The 13,031-nt window shown below is 48.4% G+C and overlaps 1 protein-coding gene across 4 annotated transcripts in view; it reads right to left on the bottom strand.

Annotated features, from left to right (window-relative positions):
• Positions 1 to 13,031, bottom strand: part of FAM20B (FAM20B glycosaminoglycan xylosylkinase) — a 47,563-nt gene that overhangs the window by 26,618 nt on the left and 7,914 nt on the right. For 2 of the 4 annotated variants that reach the window (XM_051858238.3, XM_089299450.1), the window contains exon 2: positions 5,577 to 6,090. In XM_051858238.3, the coding sequence (XP_051714198.1) occupies positions 5,577 to 5,953 (377 nt within the window). In that variant the 5' untranslated portion in view covers positions 5,954 to 6,090. Of the gene's footprint in view, positions 1 to 5,576; positions 6,091 to 8,529; positions 8,740 to 10,085; positions 10,296 to 13,031 lie in introns of all 4 variants that reach the window. The other 2 variants (XM_070077195.2, XM_051858239.3) reach the window with 2 other exon arrangements.

Raw genomic sequence — 13,031 nt, 5'->3', positions numbered from 1 at the left:
AGAAAGACCTTTCTCTCTGTCTCTCTAACTCTGTCAAATAAATTAAGAAAAAAAAAAAAAGACATAATTTTGGGGTGGGCATTGTGGCACAGTGGGTTAAGCTGCCTCTTGGGCTGCCTACCTCCCACACCGGATTGCCTGGGATGGAGTCCCACCTCCACTTCCCATCTAACTTCCTGATAATACACCCGGGAGGCGGCAGATGATGGCTCAAATACTTGGGTTCCTGCCGCCCATGTGGGAGACCTGGATGGAATTCCTGGCTCCTGATTTGGCCTCTCCCAGCCCTGGCCATTGGGAAGTAAACCAGCAGATTTACTCTCTGTCTCTCTCTGAGTCACTCTACCTTTCAAATATATATATATTTTTAAGATACAACTTAAGTCTGCTAATTGTGAAGAGGAAAAAATAAAACCAAACCTCAGTCCACCCATGACGTCCACTGCTCAGCTGCATTTCCTGAATGAAAGGAGACCTACTGGGCTGTACAAGGGAACTAAGGAACAGAGATAAACCAAGACAGAAGCAAGAGGAGCAGCTCCGCTGAGGACATGTAGGGTGAAGTGAAAACAATACATAAGAAGGGGTCTTTGGGACTGGCGCTGTGGTGCAGTGGGTTAAAGCCCTGGCCTGCAGTGCCAGCATCCCATATGGGCACCAGTTCTAGTCCCGGCTGCTCCACTTCTGATCCAGCTCTCTGCTATGGCCTGGGAAAGCAGTATAAAATGGCTCAAGTCCTTGGGCTCCTGCACCCGCATGGGAGACCTGGAGGAAGCTCCTGGCTCCTGGCCTCGGATCGGCGCAGCTCTGTCCATTGTGGCCATCTGGGGAGTGAACCAGCAGATGGAAGACCTCTCTCTCTGTCTCTACCTCTCTCTGTAACTCTGTATTTCAAATAAATAAAATAAATCTTTAAAGACCTTAGGATACAAAGGAAAATCATGTGCAGAAAACGTATCTTCAAAGCAAAACAATATGGCATTTGTGGTAGGAGACAGCCATCATGATCATCTGGTTGGGCACCAGTTCCTTCTTAGCACGGCTAATATCTTCAGATGCAGTCTAATTCCTAGCGCAAAGCCTAGGCTTTCTAGGCTTATACTAGCTACCTCTAAATTAAGGTCGATTTTTAAATACTGTAGCAAAAACGAACAGAACTCCTCTGCTGCAGGGGTGGGCTCTCTGTGCAGCGGGAGGGCAGTCCTTGACTGTTCCGGGCTCAGGACTTCGGTGAAACCACGGAGCACAGCGTGAGGATGAGGTGCTGAACGCTACCTTCAGGGCGGCAGTAGAGATTTCCAGTACAGCTAAGGGCTGCTCAGAGTGAAACGTAGAACCCTACACGAACTCTGGACGTGGGCTAGAGCGGGAGGGAGGGAAGGAAAGGAAAGCGGTGAGAATCACCATCAGTGAACGGCACTGCAGTCAGGTCTGAACCCTCAGCTCACGCTCCGGCTACGTGGAAATACGGAAAGCCAGGATTCCGGATCCCCTCCTTCTCGCCTGTAACACAAGCAGCCGGCTCAACGGTGTTCATGGGCCCTTTGAGCACATCCTAAGATCATTCACGCACTTCTGCCTACTCCTAGGACCCTGACTCCTTGCTCCCTTTCCATCATAACTCCGGTTTTCACCTGTGAAAATCAATTTACTTCCAGGACAGACTTGGCTACATTGGAAAAAAATCATTTTTAAAAGGTAAGATAAACTGTGTTAAAAGTATAGGGGCCAGCGCCATGGCGCAGTAGGTTAATCTTCCACCTGCAGTGCCGGCATCCCATACGGGTGCCGGTTCTAGTCCCGGATGCTTCTCTTCCTATCCAGCTCTCTGCTATGGCCTGAGAAACCAGTAGAAGATGGTCCAAGTGCTTGGGCCCCTGCACCCACGTGGGAGACCTGAAGGAAGCACCTAGCTCCAGGCTTTGGATCGGTGCAGTTCTGGCCATTGTGGCCATTTGGGGAGTGAACCAACAGAAGGAAGACCTCTCACTGTCTGTCATTCTACCTCGCAAATAAATAAAATCTTAAATAAAATAAAAGCGTCACTGCACCCCTACATATGTCACTCCCTATACATACCGTCTACCTCTGAGAGCAGGACGTGGACAGCCAGGCTACAGAAGCGCTGGAACCCCAAGTGGCTATCACAGGAAGGCACCATATTAGCTGGGCAGATTCTCCCCTTGGCAGACTGATTCGTGCTAAGGCACCCACGGAGCAGCAAAACTCACACAGTAACTGCCAATAAGTCTGCCCCAACCTCTGGTGAAGGACGTCGGAGTCTGACCACGGACATTAATCTGCACTTACACCAGGACTAAACAGCCTCTGAGGCCCTGGGGGTCAGAACAGCATAGTGCTGGGTGTTACGGACTGGAGTCAATTTCCGACATCCAGCTTCCCCAGCCTGGGACGGTGCCTGATACAACACAGCACAGGTCAGTGTGTGCGTGTGCTAAGAGTGCCCACTGACTGCAGGGGTCTGTCCGCCCTGCTGGGGTGAGGAGAATACCCTGGAGCTGAGAGTGGGCAGAGGTAGGGCCGAGGTATTCAGGAGTTGTGGGGTGGGGCCAGTTTGACACAAAGAGCAAAGGCAGGATAAAGCTGGGTAAAGAGATGAGGCCCACCTGTGAGGGGCCTGACCATCAGGCCCTGGGGTGAAGAGTGGGAAGTTCCTAGATGTTTTGAAGCTGGGGGGCACAGTGGAAAGAATGGAGTGGTTTTCAGGACGGTCTAGCAAGGGCAGGAAACGGAGAGGCTGCAGTGGTACTAAGAGATCTGAGAGGAAGCAAGTAGTGACTAAGGTTTCGGCACCATCTGTCGCTACTTCCCCTACGCATCAGTCGGGCTTCTCCTTCCTCCTCCTGTACCTTTTCCAAACACCCAACGCCTGCCCACAGGGCACCCTGTCTACCACCGCACCTCTCAGGAATGGCTGCCATGTGACACTGCAGCTGTCCCATCTCACCCTCAGCTCCCGACCTACAAGCGGGAAGTGTGGCAAGGATCCGAGCTCCTCTGGCAATACACAGAACTCATCCTCTTCCGATACAAACTTCATTTTGGTTTGCCTTAGTTCCATCACATCGCTTACACTACCAATCTCTGAGGCTATAAACCAAGAGGTCAAGGACCATACTTCAAAACCGAATCAGTGGTTTTTGACAATGAGTGCTCTACGCCATTACCCTTATAGGAAAGCAAGTAAACAAAGTATAGAAGCACACGTGTGGCAGAAGCTGAGCTGCTTCTATCCCTGACAGATGTGGGCTCAACCCCAGGTCTGCTGACTACTGCAATGTGCCTTGTGGAGTTAGCTACTCTCTCTAGGCTTCAGTTGCATATTCCAGAAACAAGAACTGAAACCGCCCAGGAAGGTTAAAGACATTAACAGGTACAAAAGTATTTCAGCTAATGCCTGATAAAGCTAATGATGACAAACGTGCAGTGCACAGAAGTCAGATTCCAAGGCCTCACAGCCATGTGTTTTCATGCTACCAGCCCATCAGACCATCCTGGTCCCCTGCAGGCTTGAATTTCACACTTTCCGCACGTTCCGTACATCATCCCTCCAGGTTCCAGACCCAACACTGTTCTCTTCCATTTCTGGGATCCCAACGCATTTACTCTTCGGCTGTCTTTTATCCATTGGTAATTGGGCAACAGAGAGAGCTGAATTTACCTAAGTTCCTTCTACTCTAGTGGAAATTCAAAGATACAATATTCTCAAACTTTCCACTGAGGAATGAAAAATACACTCAGCACACTCAAATTTCAGACATTACGAACTTTGAGAATAATCGCTGACAACTAACTTACAGCAAAAGAATACAAATAACTGCTATGTTAACCTGTTTCAAAATCACATATTCATAGAAAATTTGCTTTTTAGTTAACCATATTATAGAAATGCCACACATATTATCCCTAAAGAAGTGCAAAGGGATCACTCACAACGTGGATGCCATTTAGTTCCTCCGGGAACCAAGGCGGCCCTGTTCTCGACTTGAGCAGCAGCAATGAAGGCAGAGGTGGCACGGCGGTTACACCGAGGCCTGAGCACCAACAGTCCACACCGGGGCGCTGGTTCATCTTCCAACCCAGCTTCCAGCTACTGGCCCCGGCAAGGCAGCGGATGATGATCCAAGCACTCGGGCCCCTGCCACTCACGTGGGAGACCAGGATGGAGCTCCTGGCTTTGGTCTGGACCAGCCCCCAACTGTTGCGGCCTTGTGTGGGAGTGAACCACTGGATGGAAGATCTCTACCACTCCGCCTTTCAAATAAACAAATCTTCAAAAGAAAGAAACAAAGAGACACTACCACGTTCCTGTTAGAATGACCACCATCCAAACACTGACATCAAATCCTGGTGAGGAAGTGGAGCAACAGGAACTCCCTCTCAGAGGGGCTGGGGTGTAAAAGGACACAGCCACTCTGCAAGAGGCTTCGGCCGGTTCTTACAGAACTACACGTGCTGTTACCACACGACTGGCCCATCGGGCTTCTTTGGTATTTACTCAAACACCAAAGCTGAAACCATGTCCACACACAACCTGCACATGGATGTCTAATACAGCTTTATTCGCAACTGCCAAAATGTGGGAGCAACCCGGAGATCCTTCAGTACATGAAGCGATGACCTGTGGCCGTCTAGACAATGGGCTGTTATTCAGTGACAGGAAAAAAAAGGAGCTATCAAGTCACAAAAGGCACACAGAGACCTTAAGGGCATATTGAGTGACAGAAGCCTTCGTAAAAGGCTACAAACCCTGATTCCAACTATGTGACAACTGGGAAAAGGCAAAGCTATGGAGACAGTAAACAGATCGGTGGCTGCCAGTGGTTCAGGACAGGAAGGAAGGATGAAAAGTTGGAACTCAGAGGATTTTTAGAAACTATGCTATATTATACCACAATGATGGATACACGTTATTATACGCTTGCCAAAACCCTAATTTAAACTGTGAATTTTAGTTAACAATCGTCATTGTGTCAATATAGGCTTACCACGCTAACAGAAGATGTTAAACAATAGGGGAGGCTAGGGGGAGGTAGGAAAACTCTCTGTACTTTCCTCTCAACTTTTCGGGAACCTAAAACTGCTCCCAAAAATATTAATCAAAAACAAAACAAAACCAAGAAACAAAAACCCAGGCGAGAGAATCAGTGCTTCGGCAGAGAGAGGGCCTCTGTCGTCCACTCCAGCTTCAGGGGACATCTCCTCCAGAGCACCGCACGTGCAGTAGTTACCCGGGAACTGTACATGTGTGGTGACGGGGTGCTTACGTCCTAACCAGTCCATTTTGTGTCTCTGCCACATGGCACACGGTAGAGGTCTGATAAAGCAGGAGTCAGGACAGCTCTGCCAAATAGCTCAGTGTCATAGGGAAAGAAGACGGGTCCTATAAACCCCTCTTACTGAGAGAAGCACAGGACGTCGGGAGCCAGCAGGGAGCTCGGCAGACTTTCCTGGTCTACCTCATTTTATGGGAGAGAAAACCAAGAGCAGTGGGTAGACACTCTGCTACAAACCCCCACCCAGAAGCAGGCAGAGCTTCCGCGATGAAGACTTACCGCTTAGGTTTGAACACGACCTTCTGGCCTCCTTCAAGGATCAGTAAGGCCTTCAGCTGTGTCCCTTTATAACCCACATCAGCCTTAATGATTTTCTTGGTGGCCATGGCGTGCATGATTGCCCCAAGCTCTGGTGTCTCTTCTGGGTACACTTCGCGGGGAACCACCCACTGGGCTGCAATCTCCCAGGGGGACTGCAAGGTGTGGTCCAGCTTGGGTGTCAGCTCCACCCGCAAGCCAGCCATCATTCGGTGAAAAGCCCTCTGGTCCTCCCGGTTGGCGGCTGACGTGTCTAAGTTGTCAATCAGGAAGACTTTGGTGAAGATAAAGATGACGAGGAGAATTGCTAACAGCACGACGCGCTGCTTCAGCTTCATGTTGACCTCGTTTCCCTCTCGCTGACCCCTCTCTCGCCCGCTAGCAAGGAGAGTAGGTGCTGCCGGCTAGCAAGGAGATTCCATGATGGCAATCACACCGGTCCGTCGTTTCTTCATGGAAGCCCCTCCCACAGTTCCTGCAAACCCAAGTGGAAAGCAAAATTTGATCAGAGATTCTGTCCAACCACCCTTGACTCTTACAAAGCTCCAATATATGACTTACCCTTTTAAGCCTTGCTAAATTTTAAGCTTGAGAAGATCCAATAATTTAAAACTAACTACTCCGTAGACGGACCCAGCAAGTAAGCATCAGGGACACCAAAAATCTTCCAGCAAATATTCCTATTTTAATTGGGATGCAGAGCAATCTCGGAGCCATTTGGCTGGCTACTCATACACAGTAACCAAAACAACAAGCAAAAGCATATTAAGAGAGAAAGATTAAGATAGGCAGGCATATTGACTAGCTTTCCATTTTACCTTTTAAAACCCACAAAGGACTTCTGAATATCTAAAACCGCTAGTACTTTGTAATTTTCCAGTAATTACCTTCCCCAAATATGTTTTATGATACCTTGTAAGACAGAAGTCCTAAAAATGCCAAAAAGGATGTAGAGGAGAATAACTCCGTCTCTGATCCAAACACCCAGAAACCTTGGACACGTCTATAAACTACTCACGTACTGAAACGCAACACCCTGACGCACATCTCTACTTGACCAGTCCTCTACTAATTATTTTTTAAAATTAAAATCCCTACAAAACACTGATAACCAAATCCGGGTAAATTAGGTAAATGAAAAACATGCCCCTATATCACGTGGTTATGAGTAGAACGTGACCAGAAGACGAATGAAAGCTGGCCCTACAGCAACACTGCTAGTCTGCAACGGTAAGGTGAACAAGGGCATTACGCCACAGGCCCAAGGCAGCGCTGCTTCCAGGGTGGAAGTGACCACGCTCTGTTACTTCTAGAACTAGAAGATTCCAAACGCAAGATTTTTGCAAGGGTGTCAAAAACATACAATTCAGTCTCATTTGCATGCTGAGGACTTGGCTCCCCACTGCACAGGGCCACTTAAAAACACGTTCACGCTTGCTTTGCTATATGTACAGCATCGAGGTAAGACGAAGATGACAAGAAGATAACAGGGTGCTGCTTCACTCTCCAATTCGTTTAACAACTCAAACCATTAATCGGAGACATAAAACCAACACAGAAGATCGGGCAAACAATTCAGGCTGAGACACTCCCACCCAAACTTGAGACTGCCCCTTGCTGACAGCTGCAAACATACTAGAATCCAGATTCAGAGCGAAGATGTGTTCCAAGGGCAACAGCTGGCCACAGCGAAGTGCATTCTCGGTGAGTCTACTCTTTTCCTAGCCATTTTCATGAAGGAAGCAGAAGCTGAGAGTTAAACTCAAATTCTAATTATCCCAGCCACCTGCTTTGCTTCATCATCACCTCCCAGGGAGGACAGAACACTGTGAGCGGAAACAAAGACAATTCAAGTGCATTTAATACATAATTGTGATGGTATCAAATTTGGTGTGGAACCCAGTAAAACAGTTCCCTGTGAATACTGATAACGGCACTGTTGCAAGCGTCAGTTCAGAAATTTTTGCTAGTCCTAAGCCACAGGATTTTTTCAATTATTCGTCGGACAGTACGCATCTCAGACTGTGGGGCTCAAGGCAGCGGGGAAGTGCAGCCGTAGCAGCACTCACTTCCGGTGCACTATAGTTCTGGTTCAAAGGGGTCGGCTTACCAGGCGTCCTTCAGGACTGAAGTCTGGTTAACCCACTAACTCCTAATGACGCTCACTTCCATTAGAATGAAGATCATCCTCTCTCAGGCTATATAAACACATCCTATGCAAACATTTAGCACGAAGGGTGAAGGGTGAAGCTGTGGGTCTGCTTACTCACTACTGCAATAGGAAGTGGTAGCGGCTCCCAAACTCAAACGGTACAGTCCTCAACCCTAGCTTGTGTGCTTCTAAGTTTTGAAATGTCATCACCTTTGGAAGAACATATTCCTCAATCCAGAGCTGCAAACAATCCACTTAGCTGGGCTAAAAGTTGATATTAAAGGAATTCAGGGGCTCAGTCGTTATCTTATTTCACTATTTACCTCTCCCAGCAAGGGCAGGTTGACAACGAGGCGGAAGGAGTTCTGTTTGTGATGAGTCACCACATCCTGGTAAGCGCCAGGCAGACCAGGATCTGGCACTGGTCTTTTACAACTGCCTTTCACCACCACAGCCGTGAGCTGGCTTCCATCGCTCATGCTCATGCCCTCCTATCAGGACAGAGCCCAAACTGACCGCTTGGGCCTCCCAGTTCTCCTACCGTCTGGAGGGTGCAGCCACAATCATATTCTGGCCACTCTGGCCACTCAGCCACCACCTCTGGCCACACATTCTTGAGCACAGCACCGCAGCACTGCCCTAAGCAGCTGCAACAGAGGCGGCAGTCCCAGCTTCACCTAAAACGCACCAGCTGAATGCGCTCCGTCCTCCGCCTTTGTCACTACTCCCACTCAGCTCCCTCAAGCTTCCTCTTTGTCTTACTCTTTCTTCTGGTCTCCTTCTGATGCAAGCCTGGTCCTTTCAAGGCCAGCTTCAAGGCCATTCTGGTCTCTCCTCACCCTCCACAGTGACTTCTCTTTCCTTCTGACCGGTGCGTAACTGCATTCTGCCTCGGACGGAACCTCCTGTACGCAGTTCTTCACTCTGCTCTCGGAACGAGGCTCCAGAGAACGATGCCCTTTGTCCCCTCACCTGCAGAACAGGCAAGGACATTCCAGACTCCACGCTCTACTGCTGCCCTCCTCACTTTAGACAAGCAGCCCACTGTATACTCTGAAAACCAATGCAAGACCGCTGTTCACGAAAACCTCACCAGCTCTGCCAGGGGAGTGCGTCTGCTCTGTTTCACTGCCTCCTATAAATGCTTCAAACACGCAGCTCTGTCCAGTTACATGACGGTCATTTATTTTAATGTTTCTGTTACGTGCAACGGCCCATCTCAAAGAACAATTAGATTCAAAGTAGTATCATAACTCAACAAATGTGACATACACACAAGGCAGTGCATTTGTTAACAGTCTCCATGCTAACAGCTGGCATAAACTCTCAGACTGGAGTTCTGGAAAGGAGACCTTTTTAAGGAATTTTCCCACCAAAGCCTGGTTTCACCTCCGCTGCACCAGCCACGTGGGGCTTGCTAGAGAGGCTCATTTACTATTGTTCTTCACACAACAGTATGTGGATGCGCCACCACTCCGCTTGTTTGGTAAGTGTTTCTAAAGGACAAATTTATGACAATAAGGTTGTCTTGGGAGAAGAGAGAGACATGGCACACAAATGAGGGAGGGCCTGGTAGGAAGTTCTCTGTTCTAGAATCTGGCACATGTTGGAGAACATATGTAGAAAAGCATGCCGGTGCAGAGGTCTCTAAGTCATGTCAACACTCACTATCTTCCTTCCTGTGGGGTCTGACAAGCCACCAGTGAGGTTCTGAGCCCCGTGAGCACAATGTCCTGATTAAGTTGACACCTTAACCAAGTACTGCCACTTCTGAAGTTACAGAGAAGAAATCTCAAACTTTGCTCATAGCTATAGAAAGTTTCAAAGTAAGCAAAAATTTTGTGTCTTTTAATGTTTAAAACAGGTTGTTTGTTTGTTTTAAAGATGTTATTCATTTGAAAGGCTGCAATGACTGGGGCTGGGCCTGGCCAAAGCCAGGAGCTTCATCTGGGTCTTCCACGTGTGTACAAGGGCCCAAGGATTTGGGCCATCTTCCACTGTTCTCCCAGCATTAGCAGGGAGATGGATCAGAAGTGGGGCAGTCAGATTTCAAACCAGCACCCACGTGGGATGACAGCATTACAGGTGGTGGCTTAACCTGTTATGCCACAACGCCAGTCCCAAAACAGATTCTAAGACGTAAGAACGTGAAATGCCCTGTGGGTGTGAAGCTTCAGTACAAACATTTCATGCAGAGGACCAGCGACAGGAGATTTGCTGCAAAGGCGGTGGGACTTACTAAATGACTGGTGAACAGGGTACATCACAGACATTTCTGTGGAGGAATAGGCATTTAGCCTCGTGTTTAAGATACCCACACTTAGAGTCCTTGGGATTAGATTCGCAGCTCCAGCTTCTGACTCCAGCTTCCTGATAATGCAGACCCCGGGAGGCAGGGCTCATGGAAGTGGGTCCCTGTCACCCGCATGGGAGACATGGACTGCGTGCCTGGCTCCTGGCTTCGGTCCTAGTCACCATGGCTATTTGGGCAATGAACCAATGGATGGGACTTCTCTGTGTCGGTCACTCTGTCCCTCAAAAAAAAAAAAAAAAGTTTATAGAAAAATGGAATTAAAACACAAGCTAGGGGCTGGCATATGGGTAAAGACAATGTCTGCAATGCTGGCATCCCATATGAGCCCCAGTTCAAATCCGGTTGCTCCACTTCTGATCCAGTTCTCTGCTAATAGTCTGGGAAAAGCAGCAGCAGATGACCCAAGCCTGGAGACCCCTATACCCATGTGGGTGACCCAGATAAAGCTCCTGGCTCCTGGCTTCAGTCTGGCCTCGCCCTGGTTGTTGTGGCCATATGGGGAGTGAACCAGTGAATGGAAGCTCTCTCTCTTTCTCTTTTTTCCCTCTTTCTCTATAACTCTGACTTTCAAAGTAAATAAATCTTAAAAGAAAAAAAAAAAAGAGAGAGAGCGAGCGAGCACTAGGATTATTTTGGTGCAAATGTTTTTGAAATCCAAGCACAGTTTTTCACAATATGCATGCATTTCAAGATTTTTTGCACCAAAAAAAGCTCATCTTTTAATTCCATTTTTCCATCAGTGTTTTGAAGTACCCTCGTATAATCATATTTGTGTACTCAACCTTTCCTGACAAGAAACCATAAGGACCCTTGTCATAAACTTCTTCCTTGGTAATTGCTGGTTTCAGTAAAACTCTGAAGATCTGGCACATGTAAGAAGAGGTGGGACCCGAATTTAATTAATTTTTGTTGTTGCTGACTGTCTACAAAGGCAGATACCAACAATTCCTTCCATCAAGAGCGAGAGTCTAGAATTCCTCCCAGAGTCCAGGCCGGCTCTGCAGCTCGCTTTGAGAAAGAGGGTGCTGTGGAAGTAATTGTTTGCCAGTGCTGGGCAAACACCTTAAATCTAGCGGATGCCGACTGTACTCCATTGAGACCCAGCCACCACAGACAGAAGCTGGAGCCACACCATCAAATGAGGAGTGACCTACACGGAGACAGAGGCCTGGCCAGCCTGTCGCTGTTCTGGCCACCCCTTGTTAAGCAAAGCTGTCAAGGGCATTCTGGTTCTAGTTGAGCTATCAGCTGAACACAGCCACACACATGACCTGGGTCTATGCCATGTGGGCAGGAACCACACAGCTGAAATCAGCTAACCTACAGAACTGTAGGAAATAACAGGGGCTGCCATCGTGGCTCAGTGGGTTAAGTCACCTGCAATGCCAGCATCCCATATCGCAGTACCAGTTCAAGTCCCAGCTGCTCTGCTTCCGATCCAGTTCCTTGCTATTACACCTAAGAAAGCAGTGGAAGGTGGCCCAACTGCTTGGATCTGGCCACTCACGTGGGAGACCTGCATGGAGTTCATGGCTCTTGCTTCAGCTTGGACCAGCTCTGCTTGTTCCTGCCATTTGGGGAATGAACCAGCTGATAGAAGGGCTCTCATTCTGTCTCTTCCTCTCTGTTGCTCTGCTTCTCAAAATAAATAAATAAATCTTTAAAAAAGGGGGGGCGGGCGGTGCTGTGGTGTAGCAGGTAAAACTGCTGCCGGCATCCCGTATGGGTGCTGGTTCGAGTCCCAGCTGCTCCACTTTTTAATCCAGCTCTCTGCTATGGCCTGGGAAAGCAGAAAATGGCCTAAGTCCTTGGGCCCCTGCACCCACGTGGGAGGCCCAGAAAAAGCTCCTGGCTCCTGGCTACAGATGGGCGCAGCTCCAGCTGTTGCAGCCAATTGGGAAGTGAACCAGTGGATGGAAGACCTCTCTCTCTCTGCCTCTCCTTCTCTGTGTAATTCTTTCAAATAAAAAAATAAATCTTAAAAAAAGAAAAAAATTAACAAATCATTATCTTAGGCTTCTGTATTTTGGGGTCACTTGTAAAGCCCAACATTTTCACATCTATCCTGCCCCTACCGACTCTTTCGGGGGTACCAGGGGGAAGGGTATAGGGTAATAAATTATGTGATTAAAATCAATTCTCTCAGGGAGGGGGGACATTAAGTTAGCTACTAGGTAGAAATAAACGTTGAACTGATGAATCATTAGGTCCTGTTTGTAAGCCGCTATTTTTTTTTTTTTTTTTTTTTTGACAGGCAGAGTGGACAGTGAGAGAGAGAGAGACAGAGAGACAGGTCTTCCTTTTGCCGTTGGTTCACCCTCCAATGGCCGCCACGGCCGGCGCACTGCGGTCGGCACACCGCGCTGATCCAAAGGCAGGAGCCAGGTGCTTCTCCTGGTCTCCCATGGGGTGCAGAGCCCAAGCACTTGGGCCATCCTCCACTGCCTTCCTGGGCCACAGCAGAGAGCTGGCCTGGAAGAGGGGCAACCGGGACAGAATCCGGTGCCCCAACCGGGACTAGAACCTGGTGTGCCGGCGCCACTAGGTGGAGGATTAGCCTATTGAGCCGCTATTAACACCTTCTGTGGGGCAACGTACTCATTGTGAGGGTTATATGGCATTTCTATTTCTTTTCTGCCATCACTGTTGATGTTTAGGAAGATGCATAATTAAGAAAGTCACTTAAAAGTAACACAAAAAGGAACAGATTCTTAATTAGGCTTCCACCAAAATCCACTTACATACTTTAGGACCCTATGTGGATCTACACAGTCCTTAAGGCTAGCCTCACGCATTTGCAGGACTGTACACACCCCATTTACAAAGCCTAACCTTTGCATTTCAATCAAAGTCTACACATCAGCAAAAATCGCAGCCCTTTGGCACACCCTTTCACCCCGGGCTAAGTGTGACACACGGCCATTTCTGACTGGCAGGAACAGCAGAGCAC

The sequence above is a fragment of the Oryctolagus cuniculus genome, chromosome 7 (assembly GCF_051225735.1).
Source record: "Oryctolagus cuniculus isolate XC-2025 breed Fujian yellow rabbit chromosome 7, ASM5122573v1, whole genome shotgun sequence".
Taxonomy (NCBI): domain Eukaryota; kingdom Metazoa; phylum Chordata; class Mammalia; order Lagomorpha; family Leporidae; genus Oryctolagus; species Oryctolagus cuniculus.
This window is presented reverse-complemented; position numbering and strand designations above follow the sequence as displayed.